Source organism: Manis pentadactyla, chromosome X (genome assembly GCF_030020395.1).
Source record: "Manis pentadactyla isolate mManPen7 chromosome X, mManPen7.hap1, whole genome shotgun sequence".
Classification (NCBI taxonomy): Eukaryota; Metazoa; Chordata; class Mammalia; order Pholidota; family Manidae; genus Manis; species Manis pentadactyla.
Window position 1 is genome coordinate 5,463,838 of NC_080038.1, and position 24,360 is coordinate 5,488,197.

General features: G+C 50.3%; 1 protein-coding gene across 5 annotated transcripts in view; it reads left to right on the plus strand.

Moving 5' to 3' along the window:
- The window catches only part of SHROOM2 (shroom family member 2), a 112,793-nt gene that overhangs the window by 82,239 nt on the left and 6,194 nt on the right, over window positions 1-24,360 (plus strand). For 3 of the 5 annotated variants that reach the window (XM_036913012.2, XM_036913011.2, XM_036913013.2), the window contains exons 6-8: window positions 10,977-11,678; window positions 17,048-17,554; window positions 18,709-18,880. In XM_036913012.2, coding sequence (XP_036768907.2) covers window positions 10,977-11,678; window positions 17,048-17,554; window positions 18,709-18,880 — 1,381 coding nt within the window. Of the gene's footprint in view, window positions 1-2,497; window positions 2,605-7,547; window positions 7,824-10,976; window positions 11,679-17,047; window positions 17,555-18,708; window positions 18,881-24,360 lie in introns of those variants that run through there. The other 2 variants (XM_036913014.2, XM_057495197.1) reach the window with 2 other exon arrangements.

The window sequence follows — 24,360 nt, forward strand, 5'->3', positions numbered from 1 at the left end:
AAGGTGCTCTGTGGGGTGGAATGGGGTGGAATGTGGCAGCCATGGGCGCCGGCAGATTCCATCTTCACTGCCGCCTTCCAGCCGTTTCCACTCCAACCTGGAGTTGCTGCTGCCAGGAGGCTGGTGCTGCCCTGCAGCCTTGTGTTTTGTCAGGACAGATGGGAGAAGAGTGGGGAGAAGGAGAGCCACAAAATTGAATCTGTATGAAATTGAACTCTTTAGGGAAAATGCACTTTAATACAAAATTCATCAAGAAGCTTAAGCACGAAGAGGGTCACTTTCCTGTACGTCTTCTGCAAGGTGACTTGGTGTACAGAGGTTAATGCAAAGACTGATTATTTTCATTTACTCAACAAGTTTCTTACAAGTAGATTTTCAAAGTAAGAGATTTGCCATCCAAACCTTACCCCTCATTTGTTGCTTTAGGCAAGATGATTGCTTTTCCTGGCCTTCAATTATGTTAGGGACAATTGAGGGTGTCCATTCTGAATTGCTCTGCTGGGTAGTTAGGAAGCCCAGGCTCGGAGAACAAGGCCAAAGGCCAGCGTGGAAGCGCTTCTGAGCTGCGCCCTGCACCCGGCAGGCAGTGCCCAGCACAGAGCAGTTGTGTCTGTGCACAGAGTCCTTGCAAACATACCTCCATCATCCCAGAAACGAGAAGCTGCAGCCTGGGAAAACACTGTGCCCGGGGCCTGAGGGTGTCTTTTCACATGTTTATAACTAAATTTTCTCCACATATTTATACCCATGTGGCTTTAGGAAACGCCGAGTCAGGATGGGCGACCGCAGGCTTGTTTACTTGCTCGTTTGGTCTTGGGGCTTCACATTATTTGGAAGGAAACACTTTAAGGCAGGAGCTGGAGGGTTACAGGGTTGGGGGCTGGGGAGAGGTCCACAGAGCACCCGCGTGGAGGGAGAGAGTGCAGGCAGAGGAGGGGCCGTGGGAGCTGCAGGAAAGGCACCGAGAGCGAAGGAGGAAGCAGGGGCCCGGACTGAACTCAGGCCCTGGGCAGGGAGCAATCCTCTGCGGGCAGCACATTTGAAAGGCGGCTCCTCTCTCTGGTCAGATTCTGAAGAACGTGGGCACCTTGGCAGCCAGTGGCTGACTTGGCTTTTGTTAGAACAAGCAGGGTGCCCTCCTTGAGGGTGGAGAGCCTTCCACAGCTCACTCCCTCTGCTCTGTGCCCTCTTGCTTCTCTCTTTCCAAAGCTGACTGCTGTCTTCAGAGCTTTCTCCTAAAAGCCAGAGCACACCAACACACATCATCTCCTGGGTTCTTCCAGCCATGCTGCCTTCTGTGCTGTGTCTTAGGGCCGTTTGCTGCGCGTTGGAGCTGAGAGGGCCTGGGCAGAACCCGCTCCGATGGCCCGCCGATTTCAGGGCTCCTTCACTAACACTGTTGGACTGGCAAAGCGTGGGCGGTTCAACTAAAAGAGCCCTTTAATTCTTGTCGGCTCTCTGGCACATTGTCTGGTTGAGGTGGTTATATGGCGACTCGAACAGATTCCTGAGCCATCAGGTCCTGGCTCCTGTGTCTCCTAATGGGACCTAGCATGGTGTCCTCCATCCCGGTTTAGTTGCCTTTCTTACCGATCATGAGTGAAGTTAGGTGTCTTAACGAAACCCGCGTGATTAGCCCATGTCAGAGCAAAAGCACACCTCATCCGTGAGCTGCAGACAGTGGCTTAGTTCCTCCCCTGTGGGAGCTGCAGCCACAGTGGCATGGGAGTGGCCTTGCAGGGTGGAACAGATGACACGTTCTCTCAGATGTGAAGCCACAGTAGACTGAAAACGGGCCTCAGAGACACAAGTAAGTAAGGCGAAGGGTGGGTGAGGTGAGCATGAGAGAGAAGAGGGCGGGGGCGCCCATGCGGGAAGGGGCTGCAACACATGGGTGCATCCACGGGGTGGTGGGGCGCAGGGACATGAAATGGAGATCATTTTGCGACTGCAGGCAGGGTCAGGCAGGGTCAGCATGGGACTCTGCAATCAACCAGATGCCTCACACATCCTAGAACTTCGGCAAACGCTTTGTTTGGTGTTGGGTGGTTGCTCCTGGTGAGTGTGTCATAAACCCAAGATTACAGGTAGACGTAAAATGAGCTGTGGGTTGGTTTTCCCCTTCATTGTGCCATCTGGCTTAATATGGCTGGGGACTTGAACCTTGTATCACGTACCCTATGTGTGCCATGTCTGATACCTAGCATAGTTAAATGGGTGAAGCTGCACAAAATTTGTGTAGTTAAGCTTTTCTGTGTTCCTCCCCTCTGTAAAATATAAAGAGGAAGACACATGAGCCTTTTGGGGCTAAGCATAAAAGCCCTGGGAACATTCCCCCTGAGGTCAGGCATCGCTGGTGAAGCAACATGAAGAACCAGGGAGCCTGGAGTCCCAGGAGTCAGAGTTGGCGGAGCCTGCGTGAGCTTGCCTGTCAGGAGGCAGCAGGCACAGACAGGCCAGCTGTGGAGAGCGTGGCTAGACGCCTCCGCGCTGTAGGCAGCGTGACACGGGGGCTGCGGCAGAGCGGGGCTGCAGGTCCCTGAAGGAGCACGCGGCCTGTGTTGGCAGCTGCCACCACACCGAGGGCAGCAGGCAGAGAGCTGGGTAAGAGCCCTCTGTGTGTGTTCTGAGGGCATCTCCTCCAGCACAGAGAGGAGGAGACATGCATGGTCTCCTCATGCCTTTGCTTTTGGCTGGCGTTTGTATGGGCAGATGGCTCTTTTGTTCTGTCGTTAAGAGCAGGGTGCAAGCTCATTGCGCTGGATGACATCTGGGGAGCTCTGCAAAATTCTCCTTGCTTATTGTTCTGCTGGAAGGGGAGAAATACTGCAAATTAGGGTGCAGATTCCAAGCAGGGGCTCTGCGTTTGTGCACATCTGTGTGCGGCGGGTTTGTGCCCGTCCTGGTGGTGTGCATGTAGATACCTGCAGTTTCTGCAGCTTTGTTTTTCCCAGTTAGTTAAAAGTGCATTGAAACTGGAAGGCAGTGCCTCTCACTTCTGCAAGCCGGGGAGCACTGGTGTGACTGGCAGCCTTGGTATGCAGGAGCATGTTCCTCCGGAGATCTACAGTCCTGCCGCCTTTCTTCCCTGCAGAGGGTCACAGCGGGGTGGGGGGAGGCTGGCTGGAGGACAGCATTGCATGAAGCCCCATCTTGTCTTCTTGCCTTGCCTTTGCTGTGTCTGTAGCTGTAAGAAATGAACATTTTCATGACCGAGACGTGGACTGTGGATACTGAGAAGAAATGGTGAGTCAGCCACATTGAAAAGTTAGGGGGGGGGGGGCAGGAAATCAGGTGTGTGTGTTTAGTCATGGAAAAACACTCTGTGGGTAAGTTTACATATAGCCTGCTATAATTGGAATGAAAAACCTAAATGGAGAAAAGGGAATCAGTGTGGATCTGAGCAGTGTTTGATTCTTGGATTTTGCTCTCTGTGGTATGATTGACAGGTTAGAGGCGTATCTTTATGTGTGGGTTTTGCTGTACGAGGGCTGTGGGATTTTTTGCTTTTTATGTTGTGATAAAGGAAACATTATTAAGTGTGGCCACATTTCTACATGATTGATGTGCCTTTGCTTAAGTGAAGGGTGCTTGTATGTGTGTGTGTGCGCGCACACACACGCAGGGAGGCTGCCATTTTCTCAAGGAAGTTGCTGCATAATGTGTGTGTGCATGCACACACATGCACACAATTTGGGTCTGCATTGACTGACTCACGTGGATAGGAGTCATGTGAAATGCATGTGTAGTGGCCCTGTTATTAGGTAGAAAGGTAAAAAGGAAAAGGGGTTTGAGGAAGGGTTTTCAGAAATCTACCTGGCAGCATTTTTAATTAAATAGCCTGCTGCCTGACATGTTGTCTGAACACCCTTCTGTATTTTCACATGTCACGTAAAATATCTGAAGATTTGGCACTGATCTGATGAGCGGTTGGCATATTTATTTTCCTTGCAAAGCAGAATCTCTGAGGGCTTATTCTATAAATATTTTTGGTGATTACATTGCAGAAAAGTATTCCATATGTGGTAGAAGGACATCTCTGTGCTTGTTTTTGTTATGCATAGTGGAGAAAACATTTTACACTTTCTTCCTCTCTTCTCTGATCTATGTCTGTCTCTCTGACACACACATAAGAAAAAATATCCCTTTTTCCTTAAGAAAAAACATGTACATGGGTATTTTCATCATGAAACACATGAACAAAACACAAATACATGAACAAAACACAGAAGCAGTTTTTTTATGAAGAGTGCTTGAAATAACCATACATGTTGCTGTTAACCATTGAGGTCACATTAGGCTTCTCTTGCCTAGCTGGGGTGACGGGTGCCCCTACAGATGTATGCTGACTGATGCTTTTTTGCATGGACTGGCTGCTTCCCCAAGGTACATGGTGCACCTTTGGGTTTTAGCAGAATATAAGGAAGCTAGTATTTCCTATGGCTTTTCGGTGGCATCTGCTTTACTCTCAGAACCTTTAGTTCTTTACCTCTTGATTGCATTGGCATTCAAGAAGATCAAAGTGGGGAAGTAGACGTGAGCTGGTGTCTTGTGTCTTCCAGATCAACTTGTCTTTCCCTGGTTGCTGGACAGAAGCATGTTTCCTAACTGGCTCTTTCTCCAGCAGGTTAGATGGTCGTCATTGCTGGGAGGCTTGGACACATCCCTGGATATCTAAATAGATCCTAAGGTCATTTTTTTGTCCTTTAAAAAATACTTCTAGAATCATTTGTGTAAATACCTTAAAATTCACAAAACCTTTTCACATCTGTATCTTGGGCCTTAAATACAGGTATGTTGATTCTACAGGTCGCACACTGGGACCTAAGAAATGGGATTGGCATGGCCTGTTCATGGAGAACCCTTGCATGTGACATGGCTGGCTTTTCACCTGGAGGGCTCCTGCTAGTTCGTACCGCCTCTGATGTTGAAAGGTCTTACAGGGAAGTACAGCCTGAATGTCGACTGGTCACAAAGTGAAACCTGTCCTCTCACTGACTTTCCCACCCCAAGTCCAGTGTGCTGACAATGCAGAGAAGGGGTGCCAGTGTGGGCTCCCAGGGGGGTGCAATGCCTGGAACCCCAGCCAGGCTAAGCGACTTGGGGACATGTGTCCCAAGCCTGCGTGGGGATGACTTGCAGGCTGCATAACCTTTCAGACCCTCCTTTTCTTTGTCGTTAAAAAAGGAATTTGGATAAAATGTGTTCTAAAAAAATGGGTTCTAAGGTCCTCCTCAGCCGTAACAGTTTTGGATTCATTGGGGGTTAGGATTTCACACAGGTTTTTTTTGGTGGGGGCTGGGAGTTGGACAAACATTCAATCCATAATGGCAGTGTAAATGGCTGTGATGCAGGCAGTCAGAAGGCCCAAGAGAACCTGCAGGCCTTGCCTTCCTGCCCCCCCTTCCTGCCCCCCTCCTCCCTTCCCCTCTCCCCCTTTCCATCCCCCCTCCCTTCCCGTCCCCCCTCACCCCTTCCCACCCCCTCCCTGTCCCCCTCCTCCCTTCCCATACCCCCCTTCCCATCCCCCCTCCCTTCCCGTCCCCCCTCACCCCTTCCCACCCCCTCCTTGTCCCCCTCCTCCCTTCCCATACCCCCCTTCCCATCCCCCCTCCCTTCCCATACCCCCTTCCCATCCCCCTCCTCCCTGTCCCCCTCCTCCCTTCCCATACCCCCTCCCCCTTCCTATACCCCCTCCCTTCCCGTCCCCCCCTTCCCATCCCCCTCTCCCCTTCCCCCTCTCCCCTTCCCCCTCTTCCCTTCCCATCCCCACTCCCTTCCCATCCCCTCCTCCCTTCCTTGCTGTTTATCATGGAGCTTTTGCCTAAAGCTGCTGTGTGCCAGGTGCTGTTAGGCCCTGAAACACAGGGGTAGACCAGACAGAATGGGTGCCATCAGTCCGGCCAGGGGGAGCAACATGAAACAAAAATAACACAGATGAATTCAGTGCAATCTGGGGACTTATGTGAAGTCCTTGTGGAGGTTCAGAAGAAGAAAGACTTAGCTTTGTCAACAGGCCCAGGAAAGGCTTCATGGAAAAGGTTGCACTTCATTTGGATCTTAAAGAACAGGAATGGTGTCATTGGGGTGGATTCTGAAGAGTGCGAATCAAAGTGGAGATGTGGGAGCCGAGAGGCGTGCGTGACTGGGAAGGGCCTGACCTGACGCGTGGTAGAGGAACGAGGGTGCCTGAGGGGTGGCGGGTGGCTCCGGGGAGCGGGGCGGGGGTGGGGGGGGAGACTGGTTGGGGGGAGGATTATGCGTGTCTCTTTCTCATGCTGATTGTGACTAAAATGTGTGCATGTTTGTGACTCAGTAACTGAGGAGAGAGGAAGGTTAGAAGTGCCCACTGTGGGTCACCCCTCACACGGAACACTTCTTAACACTGGGCAAGCCACCACACCATGGCTTTGCCTTCAGAAGAGTGAATGTGCAAAGGCTGTAAAGGGATTCACTCTCTACTTTGTTGAAATGCGGTGTTTGTCCACTGTAATTGCGGTCTGGTTTGATTTGCAGTTTTAAATAATTTTAGCACAAACTTGGCCATGCTTGCAGACAAGAACTCTGGGTCGCTTGCAAGGGTTCCAAGCAGGGTGGTGCCGATGGCCGTGGAGCAGGGGCAGCGGCAGTGTACTCGGACAGGCTTGTGACCCGCAAGTCGGTGACCTGATGGCATGTGACCGGTGCTTGATGACACTGTGGTGGGGTGAGGGGAAGAAAGGGCCAAGGACGTGCTGTGCTGTGAAAACCACTTCGTCCGTAGCTAGATTTCTAGGCATTCAGTCATACATTTAAAAAATATATATAACTAGCTCAGGAGAAGAGTGTGTTGGTATAGGGGACAGAGAATTAAGATGAAGCCAAATTCATGTTACTTATTACCTGTGCCCTAACATTTGTAGTTCTTCAGTTTTTATCAACAGTAGAGCACACCTAGTAAAAGTTACACAACGTACATGCTCCTAAAATTACTACAAGTTAAAGTGAAGCATCTGCTGTAATGAAATAATTACCACAGTGACTCAGATCTGATTTCCTTCTAATTGTAATGACGTGAAATGACGGTTAGTGGATCTCCACTCTGGTTCACACAAAGATGGGCACAAGAGACCACTGCTCCCACTAGCAGCCAAAAGGGGACCGGGAGGGTTATAAAATCAGAGCTTTAATGCCTCAGCAGACCCTCCCTGGTGTAAATGAAGTCTCTCCTGTTCTCTCCCTTAACATTCTCTTCATACCTTCAGAGTGCAGTCACCAGCTCCATGGGGAGTTGGGAAGGAAAGGAGGATCCTGTAGTGTGTGTTGCTTACGTCATCCAAAAGAGGCAGAAATTTTCTTCTCTTCCCTGATGAAGATAATTATTAACCTCATTTACAAAGCAGCAGTGAACCAGTGATTACAGAGAAGTCCAAAAATGTTTAGTTGTGTGGGGAAAGTTCCTGTGAACAATGATTTCATGGAAAACCTAACTACCTGCATCTCCAAAACCAACACAAAACAAAACCCCCACAGCTTCCCTTACCATTCTACACTGTGATCAAAATTGGCATTGTATGTCTGATGGACGTGCAGGGGAGACCATGATGTAGTGCCCATGGTATTTGCCTGCAAGGCCCAGAAGATAGCCGGCTCCCGGCCCTCCGCAGAGGCGCCCAGCCCAGCCATGAGAGTGCGGAGACAGGGAACAATACAGGGGCTGCAGAGAGACCAGTCCTGTGGGCCAGGGGCGGCCTGGAGGTGGGAGGCAGCAGTGCCGGCAGAGCCGAGGGCCTGTGTGCTAAGGAGCCAGCTGTGCCAAAGATGTGGAGGCAGCAGGCAGAAAGGTGAGCCAGAAATGAGCCCAGGGACGTCACAGGGCTCGACATGAACAGAACAGGTGGGATCTAGAAATAAGCCTCCACCTCTCAGACGTGGAAACCTCAGTGAGACACGGGGCTGGCTGTCTCTGCCAAGATCAAAATGTGGATTGGAATAAGAGCAGGGTTGATGGGATTTCGAGAGCATTTGACATATATATGATGTATATTAACATTGTTATATATCACATATTTGTTATATATGACATTTAATATGTATCATACTTCATACATATGTTATATATTTGTGTACACACGTGTGTATACGTGTGTGTGTGTGTGTATTTTTTTTTTATCAGGGTTCTATCCTATTACAGGATGTCTGTGCAACTGAGCAGCCTGTAGCGTGGCCTTTCCTCTTTGGATTAGATTTGTTTTGTTTTGCAATCCTATTGCCCACCTTGCATTCCCCACTTCCTTCCAAGTGGCCAGTCGAATGAAAGCAGGAGGACCACTGGGCTCCAGCCCTGGTGGGGGCGGGGGGGCTGCAGGTCTCCAGGAGCCTCAGCTGCTGAGAGCCAGCACATCCTCCCTGCTCCGTGGAACCTGTTGTCACTGCGTCCCGCGTGAGCATGAGCAATCTAACCTTCACGTGCTGTGACTCGGGACGGCGGCTGCCTTCTGGTTTCCCTTGCACGGGGACCTCACTGCTCTAATGTATATGTACCCATGAGCACCTGCAGGAGGTGCTCCATTGCTCTGGCTGGTAAAGTCCTTCAGTCTCCTTATTTTCTTGCTGGATTTTTCTATCACCGTTGACTTTATCCTTGAAAATACAAAAAAGGAATACATACACACAGATACACATACAACATGCACAATACACATAAACATGAACACATGATCCACTTTATCCACAAAGTGGTCAGTTGAAACCTATTAGATTACATATGACTCCAGCAGAATCAGAGATTCCCATTTTGGGGCCCCTTTTCTGTGATTTCCTGAATTCTTACCACCAATTGCTGTGCAAATGTAAAGCTGACTAAAGTTAGATGTTGGGATGGAGGACGGCCAGCTGTGGTTCTAGAAGGGATCACACAGCACACACGACTTGCCTGGAGATCAGGCTGCTCCCCCGGTCCTGCAAAGGATGCCCCACTAGGAAGACGCGAAAGACCTGGGGGTGCCTTTGGCCTGAGTCATTATCTCCTCAGGGCACCCCCCACCCCCGACCCCACAGATGAGTTCCTGTCTGTGTCTGGCTGGGTCTCAGCCATACAGCTCCTTTCAAGTTAATATATTAAAATCTGATTCCAGGTGGCCAAAGGCACTTAGATTTTAGCATATAAATTATAGCCAATTCTCCATTTCTGTGAGGTGGTGAATATTTATTAAATAACAGGAATGTGGCACTTGTGCGTGGGTCTGTCGGTGCTAGATTTCAGGAGTTTTAATAGAAAAAAAGTTCCAGTGTATCTCAAGTGTTTGAAATGAATATTGGGGAGGCCTTCATGAATTGTTGTGAGTTAGGTTTTACTCTCAGGAGAGGCTTCAGTGGAAGGGACACCAGGCATTCGTTCCTTCCTGCAGGCCAAAAGGCTTAGTTTGTGACGGAACACGTGAGCCAGGAGTTACACTTCTCAGCATGTGTGGTCAATTTGACAGTGTTTAAGTGTCCTTCTGTATTTTGTAACCAGACACCTGCTTGACTGTGTTTCTCTAAGCCATCCATTGCTGTGTTCAAGTTTTATGCTTTAGTTTTTCTTAGAATGTATCTAATACATTTTTTAAAATCCAACTTCCTTGAGCTGGGTTAATGTTTCCTTCAGCTCTCACCCTTGGCTGTTTTGTTACAGCTTGTTCTCTGTGCGGACGCCTCCCTGAAGCAGAGAACAAACCTGCCCTCTGTCAGGGTCCCAGTGGGGCTTGAGCTGTCTGTCCTCGCGTAGGTGCTGAGAACCTGCAGCTTCTGCTTTGGGGAGGGGTCTGCTCTCTCTGTGCTGGGGTGGTACAGGGCAGGGAGTGAGGCCCAGCTGGCTGACAAGGGGAAGCAGAGGGAATCGGGCATGGTCTGGGTACTGTGGAGCATTCATTGCACCTGGAGAGGATCATCTGAGGACGTAGCAGAGGGACTCGCACAGGGCGCTGTCCTCACAGTGCCCAGTGGCCCGTAGGTCTGTGATACCCAACTGCAATCGTGTCCCAAGTGGCCAGGCCTCTCCTGGGCCCCAGCAGTGCTAGAATGAGGCTGCGGTGCAGGTGTCAGGGAGGGTCTGCTGTCTGGCTTGTTGGGTATAGAGCACAAGTACCATGAGGAGGTGGTCTCCGTTTGCTGCCGTGTTAGTCCCCCTTAACTCAGAGGTGGTCTGCCCAGCAGGAATCAGCTCTTCCACAAATGGAAGAGTTGGTCCGAGGCTCCCTTTCTTTACTCGGTGAGAAGAAGCAGTGTATTGTCAGAGGCAAGGCGGGCTGATAGGCTGCAAGTTTGACAGTTGTTAGCCCGTGTGCTCTGGCTGTGCCACAGCAGACGTGCGTGTGAAGCATGCATGTGCATATTTGTTTTGCAGGGATGTTTGTGTGCGTGTATATGCATATAAATGCATGTATAGTATGTGTAACAGAAAGGTAGAAATAGAACTAATAAAACAGAAGAGGATGGAAAGATCTGTGCGTGACTGCAGCTTCCAAAAGAAAGTATGTTTTTGCCATTGGTAATAATACACTACTGATTTTCAAGGTTTTATTAATAAAGTGATTTGTGCTCCATCTTAGAAAGTTCTATCCTTTTCCACAAGGCAATTTCCAGAAGTAAGCCACATAAAAATATTGTTGCAATCTGGAGTAAACATTTCTGAGTATAGCCATAGATGAGTTTTCATTGTTTTTCAGAGAGTTTATAAATTTTGTCTTTTGCCTCAAAATGCAGTTTTGTGTGTGTCTGTGCATGTATATCTTCATGTCCTATTGTTGTGACATGCCAGCATGTAGCCAGATGTCATCCATTGTGTGTTTGGATTTGATACCTTTGATAGGAATTGTGGTGGGGACAGGTAGGGGAAAATGTATGTGGATTTAATTCATTAAGATGATTTCAGGAGATCGAGATCTGGGTCAACCCGTTTGGGGTGAAGATATTAATTGGAACCATTTGCTCATTTTTGTTCATTCTTCCTCTAGACAGGCAGATGCCCACTGTCGAGAAGACCGACCAGGAGCACAGTGGGACCCATGGAACCTGTCCCAGGTCTCTGAGCTGCCTCAGGCCCAGCAAGCTCCAGAGGTGCCCCCAGAGGGCCGGGGCCGAGCGGGGACCTTACCTCGCGATTACAGATACTCTGAGGACAAGGCACCTGCTGAGCTGCGGAGGCTGCCCAGCCCGGGACCACAGGCACCGAGCACCCCTTTGGCCCTGAACACCCGGGGGCAGGACCCACGGCCCGGGAGCCCCACGCTGCTCAGCAAGAGGCCAGCTCCCCGCAGGCTGCCGCCTCCTACGCGGGAGCCAGGGCAGTGCTGGGGCCCGGCTGGCCCTGTACCTGCGGTCACGCACCCGGGTGCCCCCAGCAGGCCCCTCCCTGCACTGGCGTCTGGGACCCTGCAGGGGTGTGCGGACCGACTGTCCCTCTCCCTCAGCCCCTGTGCCTCGGCGGAGCCCAGCGGCATCCAGCCCGCGGACGGTCCGGAGGCTGCGGCCGAGCCCAACGGGCACCATGTAGATGAGCCGGCGACCTGTCCTAAGCGGGAAACCCGACTTCCTTCCAAGTTCCAGCCCCTGCAGACATCCGCGATGGAGACCTCTCGCTCCCCTTCTCCTCAGTTTGCCCCCCAGAAGCTGACGGACAAACCTCCCCTCCTCATCCAGGATGACAGCCCCACAAGGTACCGCCCTGGATGGTGGCCTTATGCATTTTCCCTTTCGTGAGCTCCCTTCCGGCTGTGGAGGCCTTGGGGCATCTTTCCTGGGTGGATTACGACTGGCTCCTTGCTTCAGCTCCACATGTTACATTTTGAGTTGTCCTGGGGACTGACTCTGTAGGAACCCACAGCTCCAGGGGTCAGTTGTATTTTTAACCTGTTGGGGAAGCTGTCCTGTCCCCCAGGGAGCCAGGGGGATGGGAAGGAGAAGGAAGACCGTCCCCCGTCCTCTTCAAGCCCAGCATTTATATCTGCATTAGCCACAGGCACCTGCACGCCAGGGCTGGGCTTTCCCTGAGCACCTCCTATCCGTAATTGGAATCAGATCTTACTGAAGCATGAGACGTTCAGGTGAAATCATAACGGCCAGCACTTTCATACTTCCTTCCTAGGTCTCTCTGTGTGAGAAAGCTAAGCTGGCATATGCGTTTTATGAAAGCAGAAGTAAAACCAATCACTTTGCACAGCGCTGTTACCAGAATTCCGCATGGCCTTGTCTGTTGCACCCATTCAGGTGTGGATAAATGTCTCTGGGCAGGAACTGGCCAGTCAAGAGTGCTGGCTGGTTACTGTTTCTCCCTTTTCCCCGAGTGCTTTTGAAGGAGTGAGGAATGAGAGAAGTGGAGAATTTCCATCTCATTGTCTAGAGCGGTGGTTCTCAACCTGGGAGAGGGCAATTGGGGCACCCAGGGGAATTTTAGCCATGTCAGTTTGGGGTGTCTCAGCTGGAGAGGGTGTTGCCTTGGTAGCTGGGGGTACAGACCAGCTCTGCTGCTCAGCACCCCACAGTGCACAGGATGGCCCTGCATCAAGGAATTACCTGGCCCCAAATGTCAGCATTATCTAGTGTAATAGCCACCAGTCTCATGCGGGTGTATAAATATGAAAATCAGAACAAATCCATTGCTCGGTTGCTCCACATGTGGCTAGTGACAGCCACTGTGGATGGCACAGCAGACCGTGGCTGTTCATCTTCCATCACAGAAAATTCTGTTGAACCTCCCTTCCTAGAGGTTCAAACTTTTTTTCCTTCCAGATTAACTCAGTCGAGAGAGGACATTACTGATGCTCTGGAGCATCGCCACCACAGCTTCATCTGCGGGCCAGGCCTGGGCTTGTGTCATTCACAATGCAGATATCACAGAACTGCCCTTTCATTCGGGACCACTTGTATGTTCTGAAAGGAGGGAAAAGCAGTCCCGCGGTCTGTGTGGTGGGCCATGTATATGGTACTGTCGCAAGCACGCGGGCCCTCCATTCTTGGGCTAGTCTGAGCACAGCGGGCTCCGTGGAGAAAGCGGCGTGTGCTTGCATGGTGCTTATGACCTATGGCTCTAGGAGGTGGGTGGTAGTTTTCATTTTTTTCTTGCCTGTAGCCAGTGTTGGTTGATTTCTCTGTCTTTTCTGTGAGTTTGAGAGGGATTCTAAAAACCAGTGACAGTTCTTACTGACGATGCTAAGGGGGCCCCTCTTCAGGTGTCCACATTGTTCAGTGTTTTCATTCAGCCCATCACTTGGGACAGCAAGGGTTGTCTCTGAACCATGTCTGTCCCCCGCCGTGTAAGCCCCCATAGAGGGCCTAAATTCCAATCGGTGCTCTCTCTCTTTCCTGGGAGCGCAGTAGTCAGATAGTGGCCATGCCACCTACATAGGTTGCTGCCAAGAAAGTTGCTTATGATGTACTGAATTAGTGTCCCCCAGGGCGTGTGGTATCAGTCAGTCCTGGTATGACAGCATGGAATCCCGATGGCAGATGAGACAGACAAGACCAGTGCTCAGTGAGAGTCCCAGCCTAGCTCTGTACCCACAACCTGCTACCAACAGGTTACCAAGTAGAATGTGCCCAGCACGGGGCCTCCAAACCTGCCTGTCATTGGGCACTGCTCAGAGATGGTCCTCTTGCCCTGATGTCTGCTGACTAGCTTCCTTGTCCCCCTCTTGCCATTTGGCTCTCGGAGCCACACTCTGGCTGCTTAGGGGCTGGCCAGGGTGCAAAGCCACTGCATGTCCATGTGCCTCACGTCCCGAGTATGGTAGGCAGTCCCTAGCAGCCCTGTGTGCCAGGTGCTAGCCTGCAGCAGGGGTGCAGAGGAAAAGTGTGACCTCCCCACCATGAGGGGCCTTTTGGGGTGCCCAGTCATTCCAAACAAGAACATGTCAACTCCTGTCCTAAGGCTAGGACACATTTAAACCTCTGAGGTAGCTTTGTTTTTCCTACAGAATGGCCAACAGCAACCTGAGTCTCTGGCAGTGACAGAGATGTGTTCCTTCCCATAGGTGGTGTCAGTTTTCCTGGAGGCCTGTTCCTGTTTGGGCATGTAGGACCTGGAGAGCCAGGACCATTTGGGGCTGTTTGGACAGTATCGCCACCGTCAGGTTGAAGTTCTGTGTTTGAGACCCTCCTCCGTAGCTTGTGTGGTTTATCAGGCCCTGAAGGGCATGCGGGCTGAAGGGCTTCCTGGGCAGCGGGAGTGTGAGCAGAGCTGGTTGGACTGTTCCATGCTGGGGGCTGGGCTCTGCCAGCCCTCAGGTGCCTTACCTGGAGGGAGCCATGCCATGAGAGGTAGGCCAGGGCTTGGCACACCTCCTCGGTCCCTTGGGTCCTGCCTTTTGGGTAGGAATTGATGAGATCTGGTAGGTAAGGTCTGCCTAATCCACTGTGTTTTGTGTATTGTGATGTAAAAGTTCAGCAAAGTTTGTTAATGGGGAAGTCTGGATGCTTTTCAAGAGGAGGAACCATTTGTGTTTAGCAAGACCAGGAAGAGACACTTGGGAAAGCTGTGTCAACCTGTGGAGGATTTGGTCCCCTCTATTTGTTTTTTCCGTCTTCCTTCCCTGTCAGTCATTTCTCCAGGCACCAGTGGGTGTGCGCCAGCCCTGCCAGGCAGAAGACCCAAGTACCAGCCGACTGAAGCCAGCAGTAGGCGATCAGGGTTTCTGAGCATGCAAAGGACTGGAGAGGGTCTCGTGTGCTTTTTTTTCTGCTTGGATAAGATGCTGGAGCTTCTCCTGAAGTTTAGTGTATTGGGGTGGTATCGTTGGGGGAGCGTTGTGTGATCTCCTCGGCCCTTGTCTCTGCTGTGACAAAGAATTGAAGGGCAGAAGCAGGGTAAAAGTTTTATTTAAGGTTACTTAATAAGAGAAAAAGTACAGCAGGCAACCTCAGTGAGGAGAGGTGCCCTCAAAGGTTGAAGAGAGAAAGTTTAAGATTAAAAGGTTACACACTCAAAGTGTGGGCAACCTCAGAGAGAGGAGTGCCCCAGAAGGTTGGGGGTTCCCACTTTTAAGGATTCTTCAGGAATGTGACTAAGGCCTGGGCGTGCAGACCTGTTAAGTGGTCTTTGAATACTTAGAATTAACTTAACGCAAGGAACTTCCTGCTCTGATTTCTCAGGAGTCTTGGCTCAGAGCGTATCAAACAGACTGCCTGCCTAGCCCCCAAGGTGGGCTGAGTTATTGTCTGTTTGCTAAAGAGTAAATTAAGAATCTTAACTTCTTAACTTCCTGGATATTAAAATACAATCTTCATAGCATGTATAACGTGGCGGGTGGGGCACAGGGAGGGCCGTACAACACAGAGAAGACAAGTAGTGATTCTACAGCATCTTACTACGCTGATGAACAGTGACTGTAATGGGGTTTGTGGGGGGGACTTGGTGAAGGGGACAGCCTAGTAAACATAATATTCTTCATGTAATTGTAGGTTAATGATACAAAAAAATATATATAGTCTTCAAGATGGAATCCTTCCTGCCTTTTACTATGTTGTTTACGGCTGGGCCTGCATGCTAAATTAATTGCCTAGGTTGCAAACTACTTGATAAGGGCCAGAAGGAGAAAAAAAACAGCATATAGGTAAAGGTAAAAAATAAGCTGGGCCTGCATGATTAACACAGTAAAGACGTGGGCTATGCTGAGGCACCCTCCTTTATCTGGGGAATATTCAAATTGCTCCTGGCTTTTTGAGCTTTAATTGATTAACTCTGGGTCTTTTTAGTGGACTTGCCTGGGCTTTTTCTCTTTCTGCCCTGCTCATATCTATTTTCCTGCCTAACAGTATATTCTACAGAGCTTTTGGATTTATGCACGGAGAAGACATTCTGGGAACTGCGCATGAATATCTGTAGGTCAAACACTGGTTTCTACTGGAGAGAAATAAATACAAAATGATTTCATGTTAGCCTATACACTGTCCATTTAGGTAGGAACAGGGAAGGAGCCATCTTGTGTTCCAAGCCACCAGTTAAAGGGCAAAAAGTGTTTAATTCAAAGCACTGAGCGTCCCTTGTGCTACATAATATTAGGCCCATTAGGGTCACCTCACAGATGGAGACGTAGGCCTACTAGGGAGAAAAACAAGTTGGGAGTTTTGATTGTACTATTTGGACTTGGCGATTCCTTCCCTTTTGACACCAGCAGGTGGCACTCTTTCTCCAATGTCCTTTTGATATACTTGAGACAGATTTTTATTCTGGGCACCCTTGTCCACAGGGCCACTGGGTGTCCAGCTTGGTGTAGCCCAGGGCCCCAGCCAGTATTCAGATTGTCCTGGACCAAGTCCCATCACACTGACCAGGCTGGTTCGTTCTTCTGTGTGGGAGCCCCAGCCCCCCTGTACAACTTTCACCCAGAGACTTTTTTTAAAAAAAGATGTCCTTAGGGAGTCACCTAAAATAACACGTAGGCAGTTGTGTCCCAGGTTTGGTGCCAGATCCTTATCTCATTGGTATGAAAAGCCATGGGAAGGGTGGCTTGAAGTGTGGGGTGTGGGTGGCAGGTGGAGGGTGACACCCTGTGTGCACAGGCATCTGAGGAAGCTTCAGACTGGGGCCAGGGTGGCACTCAGCGTGCGCTGAGAACATAGCCACCATTTACAGAAGCTCCCCTGCAGCCCCCACGGGCGTGCCCCAGCCCTGCCCAGAGACACTGGCCTTGATTCTGTGGCCAGCTTCCCTACACTGCAAAGTGGTACTGCGCGGCGTGTGGAGGTCTGCTCTGTCCTTGACATAAGGACATGGTCTAACATCTGTTTTTATCAGTCAGCCCACCCCCAGGCTGCTGCTGCAGGCATGCGGGTGGCTCTGCAAGCGGAAAGGCACCTGGATGCCGAGGGTCAGGCGAGCGAGTTTGGGGTAGCAGGGAACTTCTGGACCTCCTCTCCTCGCCCTGGGATGTGTGATAGGCCCCTTCTGGGGGGACGGTGGTGGGTTTTGGTCCGGGTACACCATCCCTTAGTAGGGAGGTATGGAGACTGTCTGATGTCCACCCTGGGATGGAGTCCTTGCCCGGTGCACTGTACACCTCCAGCAGACCGATGGCTCTTCTCGTTCCAGAATCGAGCGGGTGATCGGCAGCAACACCACAGTGAAGATGGTGCCCATCAAGATCGTGCATGCGGAGAGCCAGCCCGAAAAGGAGAGCCGCCAGGGCCTGGCCTGCACTGCTGAGCCACCCGCACTGCCTAGCAGGCTGGACAGAGACCCCATCAAGTCGCTCAACGCACCGGAGCAGGCCTACTCGCGGTTCTGCCTGTACAGCCGCCGGGACGCCGGGCCCGAGCCCCCGCTCCCCGCCAAGGACAGCCCGGTCTCACCGCCCAGGCTCGGCTCCGCAAAGGCCAGAGAGAGTCTGGCCGAAGACCTCAAGTCAGAGGAGCTGGCCCGGGAAATTGTGGGGAAGGATAAGTCGCTGGCCGATATCCTGGACCCCGGGGGGAAGATCAAAACCACCATGGATCTGATGGAGGGGATCTTCCCCAAAGATGAGCACCTCCTGGAAGAGGCTCAGCAGCGGAGGAAGCTGCTCCCCAAAGTCCCCTCTCCTAGAGCTGCAGAGGACACGTGAGTAGCCACCGCCCTCAGCCGGAGCTCAGCCAGGCAGGCTTCTGCCGGCCTCTCTTGGGCTTAAAAGACCCAGGGTATGGATGCTTATCTACTGTCCTGATTGCTTCTTGGGGCAGGTTTTCATAAGGGTTGCCCTGTACTTAGCACATTTGGCTTTCCTGCGACACCCCCGAATAAGAAGCTGAGGCATTCAGGGCCCCGTCCTGGGGATGATGGCCTCAGGCCTGGCAAAGACGGCAGACATGTAGTTCCCTACGTGGTCCACAGTGATGCCTGAAGGTTCCTTCCTCATAAGGGCGGTTTTTAGCCAGCCCACTGTGTCCCCCAGGGGTAGGTTGGCAGTACCCAGGTCCACATTTGGTGGTCACAACTGGGAGGGGGTCTCCTGGCACCTAGCAGGTGGCGCCCAGGGCTGCTGCTGAGTGCCCTGCAGAGCATAGGATGGCCCCATCACAGAGAACAATCCAGCCTCAAAGGTTGCTAGTGCCGAGGTTGAGAAGCCTGTCTTAAGAGGAAGGAACACTTAGACAACAGAGTATGTGTGTTTGTTAAAGTAGCCTTTTGCTGGTGGTTAGAGTGCAGAGCAAATGAATTCGCTTTACTTTGTTTGTAAATAGCACTTTTCAGCCTCTCATTCCAACATCTGCCTGCAAAGGCATGGGTGGACCCCGTCAGCATCACTAAGTGACAGTAGGCTGGAGTGCAATGGGGTGCAGCTGAGAAGGACAAATGGGTGAGGCAGACCACAGCAAGAGGTTGCAAATGTGGCTGCAGGCAGAAAGGTGCATCGGAGGCCTCCTGACCCCACTTACACATGGTGGCACGCATCGTCCTTGTGGACCTCAGGCACCTGATGAAAACCACATCTGTGCTCTTTCATCCCAGGCAGAGATTTTTAAACATCCCAGCTTATTCGAGTTTTCCCCCTTGTTAGAAATGACATTCTGTAGGTTTGGTGAGTACCTTTTGGTGAGGTTTCTTCATTTCTAAGCTTGTCGCCCACTTTCTGCTCCCCTTCTGCTGTCTCACCTCCCTGGCTGGGGTCCTTCCATCAGTACCTCCACTGGCTTGTCACAGCCCAAGTTTCGGGATGGAGGGGTTCATCTGTGTGTGTAGTCACAGCCAATTAAAGCTCTGATCTTTTTACCCAGGAAAGAGGAGCCAAGCACACCGGCAGCCATGTCCCTGGCCACCAGCTCCACCTACTACAGCACGTCGGCCCCCAAGGCGGAGCTGCTGATCAAGATGAAGGACCTGCGGGAGCAGCAGGAGGCTGAGGAGGACTCAGGGACTGACCTGGACCACAACCTGTCAGTGAAGAAGGTAGGGAAGCCGGCACGGCTGGTGACCACAGGCTCTTGGCGGGGATGGGAGGGGCATGAGTGGTTCATCTCTCCCCTGTGCACCATGTGTCTGGGAGCATTTGTGCTCAGCTTCTCTGCAGGACTGTGGTGTGTGGGGCAATAGTGTTAAGCCTTTTGTGGGTATGTCTTCTATTTTGAAATTGGGCCTTTCTACCAAGGTCTCCTTGCCATCTTTTTATAATGAGATCCGATGTCAGATTAATTGAATGGGCATCATTGTCTTTAAATTCAACACCCCAGTTTAAAATCCAGGGGACTTCATTTGTGTGACCTTCAGCAAATCACGCGTCCTATTTACAAAGGTCCTGGGGTTGGGAGCCTTGTGGCATGTCAGGGAAGCAGTAGAGAGCAGTGGCTGAAGCTGTGTGGACATGGAAGGGAGGATTAGAGATGAGGTCAGGGACTACATAGTGGGTGGCCAAGGCCATGGTAGGGACTGAATTACTGCTGTCAGGGCCAGTGCCACTATTGCTGTATTAGCTTTAAGTCTTCATGGCATGACCCCAGACCAGGCCCGTAACGTCTAAGGATTACCTGATTTGTACAGGAAGGGTTTAGCATTAAGGGATAAGGGAATTGCCAAAGAAAGTCAGTTTCAGAAGAGAGCATGTGCTGTTTATTTCTGGGATCTTGACCTTGCCTTAAATAGTGCCAGGAAAAGACACGGAGGGAACGAGCATTTTGTGAATATTTTCCATGCACTTAGGACTTGGAAAGGACTTTCATAAAAATTACTGTGTTTTTATTTATTTTATTTATTTTATTTTGGTATCATTAATCTACAGTTACATGAGCAATATTATGTTTACTAGACTCCCCCCATCATCAAGTCCCCCCCACATACCCCATTACAGTCACTGACCATCAGCGTAGTAAGATGCTGTAGAATCAGTACTTGTCTTCTCTGTGCTGTCCAGCCCTCCCCATGCCCCTGCTCTGCTAATCATAATGCCCCTTTTCCCCCTTGTCCCTCCCTTCCCACCCATCCTCCCCAGTCCCTTTCCCTTTGGTAACTGTTAGTCCACTCAGGTTCTGTGAGTCTGCTAATGTCTTGTTCCTTCCATTTTTTTCTTTGTTCTTATACTCCGTGGATGAGTGAAATCATTTGGTACTTGTCTTTCTCCACCTGGCTTATTTCACTGAGCATAATACCCTCTAGCTCCATCCATGTTGTTGCAAATGGTAGGATCTGTTTTCTTCTTATGGCTGAATAATATTCCATCATGTATATGTACCACCTCTTCTTTATCCATTCATCTACTGATGGACACTTAGGTTGCTTCCATTTCTTGGCTATTGTAAATAGTGCTGCGATAAACATAGGGGTGCATCTGTCTTTTTCAAACTGGGCTGCTGCATTCTTAGGGTAAATTCCTAGGAGTGGAATTCCTGGGTCAAATGGTATTTCTATTTAGAGTTTTTTGAGGAACGTCCTTACTGCTTTCACAATGGTTGAACTAATTTACATTCCCACCAGCTGTGCAGGAGGGTTCCCCTTTCTCCACATCATTGCCAACATTTGTTGTTGTTTGTCTTTTGGACAGTGGTGATTCTTACTGGTGTGAGGTGATATCTCACTGTGGTTTTAATTTGCATTTCCCTGATGATTAGCGATGTGGAGCATCTTTTCATGTGTGTGTCGGCCATCTGAATTTCTTCTTTGGAGAAGTGGTTGTTCAGATCCTCTGCCCGTTTTCTAATTGGATTATTTGCTTTTTGTTTGTTGAGGTGCGTGAGCTCTTTATGTATTTTGGATGTCAACCCTTTATTGGATATGTCATTTATGAATATATTCTCCCATACTGTGGGATGCCTTTTTGTTCTATTGATGGTGTCCTTGCTGTACAGAAGCTTTTCAGCTTGATATAGTCCCATTTGTTCATTTTTGCTTTTGTTTCCCTTGCCTGGGGAGATATGTTCATGAGGAAGTTGCTCATGTTTATGTCCAAGAGAGTTGCCTGTTTTTTCCTAAGAGTTTTATGGTTTCATGACTTACATTCAGGTCTTTGATCCATTTTGAATTTACTTTTGTATATGTTTTTTTTTTTAAATAAGATCTTTGCAAAGAATTATGTTGAGAGTCAGCTTATCTCATTAGTGGTTAAAAAGCACCGTTGATTGATTTTAAATATAACAGACATCTTCCAGAAGAAATATTGTGACCCGTGTATAGAAGAAAATTACTTTCAATTTAGGAAGCAATGGGTTTTGGGTTCAAGGAATGAAAAAGGGAAATGAAAACAAAGAGCCTTGGTCCCCGGACTTTCAGAGGCCCCTGTATACCATCGGCTTTATTTTGACTGCATTTGTCGTTTAATAAGAAAATAATCAGAAATGTTTTCAGCTAATCTCATAAAACTAGGAAGAAATGTGCAGTTTGGACAGTTTTAATTCTGTCCACATGCTAGATGGAGAGAACTGCATTCTTTACAACACAGCTTTGTTGCAGGATAATGTGAATTTGGGAAGCAGTGTACCCTTGGTCCTTAGGGTGTTTGCTTTGGGAGGCGCGGGATGCCAGGACACTGCCTAACCTTCTACAGCCACCTCAGTGTTGAGATAAGGCACCGCACGCTTGCCTCCTGCCAGCCCCCCCCTCGCCCCCCCCACCCCCTGGCGCACTGCTCCATGACCAAGTCCTCCAGCCGCCTGACATTCTTGGTTTAACAAGCAGATGTTGGGCAGTTTCACCATAAGCAGCCAGTGGCATAGATCACAGTTCTCTGTAGCGTTGGTAATCCTGCTTTTCTGCTCGATTTGACAGAAAGGCAGCTGCTGCACCATCTTTTCTGCCTTTTTTCCAGGACCTACAGTTGTCCTGTGTCTTGTAGTTCGGGGAGGTGTGCATGGGGGAGAGGAGGAAGTGAGCACGGGGTAGGTGCTCTGGGTGCACTGCTCAGTGGTGAAGCAGCAAAGCCCCTAAGGCCACATGCACCAGATGTTCCCAGAGGAACCTCGGCTGTCATGATCACAGCGTCCCTGGGTGGTCATAGAGCCAAGAGCCCAATCGGGAGACCCACTTGTCTTAGGAGAAGGTCTGAGGACAGGTATGAGAAGGAAGCCCCCAAGCAGGGGTGCAGTGAGGGGGTTCGGGCGGCTGGGAGGCCGTACACTGGGAGGGCTGATGTGTTTTTATATGTGGGGCAGCTCAGGCAGACTGCTCAGCAAGTGCCGGCTGAGTTACTGGGGACTCCATCAGGAGAGTTGTAGATGGCCGATTGGTTGAAGTCTGGAATCTTGGGGTTATGTTTTTTCCTGGGAAAGAAGGTGTCGGCATCAGGCCCAGGACGAAAAGAGCTCATCTCTCCCATGGAATGGGCCAAAAGGGTGGGGGTGGGGGGGAGGTCTATGGCAGAACTGGGACCTGTTGCAACAGAGACTTGGGAGGCAGCAGTGTGCCTACAGCGAGACCTCGGGCTGCCCGCTGCCACCTCGTGCTCATATCTGAGGCCTCCCAGAGTGCCACGTGCTATATAATATAAGCCAACGGGCTTGTAGCTGCCCAGTCTGAAGAGGGTGGTCCTGATAGCCATTGATTTGCGGGCTGCCACAGGCCAGGTCTTGTCTCAAAGTCTTTGAATGTCAAAGTTGGTGCTTCATGTAATGACCCTTTAAGGAAGAAGGGAAAGAGTTTCTAATGAAAATTTACACAAGGCATATGAAGGAATCAATAAAAGACCGTGAGCTCCTTCCAGAACTCCCAGTTTCAAGTTGGCCCAGCCGATGCTGTAGGTTTTGAAAACATGTTTTCATGTGTTGGCATGAAATCTTCCTTGGCTAAAAGATATCCTAATGGCTATGCTAATGGCTGAAAGATACCGAAAGGGAACAATTACCAGTAACCTGGCGAGGGGTCCTCATCCATCCACAGTCAGCTGAATTGCTGGCAGGATTCGTTCAGGTTAGGATTGGATCAGGCAAGAATTTGGCAAGTTCACCATCCCTATCGTCTATTTTGTGCTTTTCCTTCAAGCAATGAACATCTAAACATACGGCCACCTTCTCAGCCATGGGAGTCAGAGCTGGTTTAAACAATCTGTCCAGTCAGGTAGTTAGCAGATACACAGATCACATACACGAGCATCAACACACACAGATTCCCACACTCTGGGGAAAAACCTCAAAGAACTCTAGATGCATACGGTTTGAAATTACTAAGGGGAAGAAAAATGACTTGACATCCTGAGTGTCTAGAACCTGACCTAGAAGAGCCCAAAGCCATTTATAGACATGTGTAGTCTGTCTTAGGAGAAAAGCCATGCCATTCATCAATGGGGGGGGGCTGTCCTTTAGGCCTGCTTGCTGTTTTAATCTGCTGGCTGTCCAGACGTGATAGACCCAAGGGAGATTGACCCATGAGGGGACAGTGCCCTAATCAGAGTGCATACCCTTCAGATCTATCTGCTAGATAGAGATTCTCTTGAAAGGCCTGTCCTGAGAAGACAATCACGTGTGGTGCGGTGACAGAAGTGTAGGGCGCTACCTTAGTGGTTCAGTGTCTTTCCTACACTCGTTTGACTTTCCCACCAAAATAGCCATTGGGGTGGGGCAGTGCACTTGAACGTCATTTGTGAAATCATGGCTGCGTGTCATCCCACGCTTCAGGATTGCTGAGAACTGCTGGGTATAGGGGCACCTGGAGAATGACACGCACTGGCTCAGCCCTTTGTGGATGGCATTTCTGTCATCTTTGTGTCAGTCCTACATACAGGTAGGGCTCCCATCCCCTGGTGAGCCAAGGACCCTGTCCACAATGAGGAGAGGGCTTAGTGAGGCTTTGCCTCTCCCAGCATGTGCTTCTCTCCGCTAGGCTCTGTGGGCTCCATGGGGAGTCAGAGGTCGTCAGCTGGCTCAGGAGAAGGGCAGGGGCATGGCCGATGGCCACAGGTCCCGTTTACATAAAGTGGCCTTGCTTGTTGTAACAGGGTGAGCTTCCGAAACCCTACTTGGACCTGAACGTTCACATTAATAGTGCCATCAGCCATCATCGTTTTGGTTTGTAGGCCTGGGCACATTTCAGTGTCCTGCCTCTTCCTGCGTGCTGGCCCATGACGCGCTGGCCTCATAAATCCAGAGGACCACTGTGGGGACGGACGTGGGACTGGGTAGTTGGGACTAGTGGCAGCAAGAGTTCTCAAGAGGACAGTGGGGGCGTGGCCTTCCTCCCAACCATGGGCTCTTCCTAATTCTTTGCGTGGGGGCCCCTAACTCATTGAATGTGCTGTGGGCAGGTTTAGTGGCACAAAGATGTCTGTGATCATAAGGTGGATTTTCTGGGACAAGGCTCAGCTGTTGGTCTCCTGAGCAGTCCCTCTAATAGAATCTGTCACAAAAATGTGCTTCCTTGCCACTCAAATCAGAACATATGATGCCACTCAGGACAGTGACTGATTTAAAGGTTTTACCCATTTCATTTGTTATTTCTGCTCTTCAAAAATT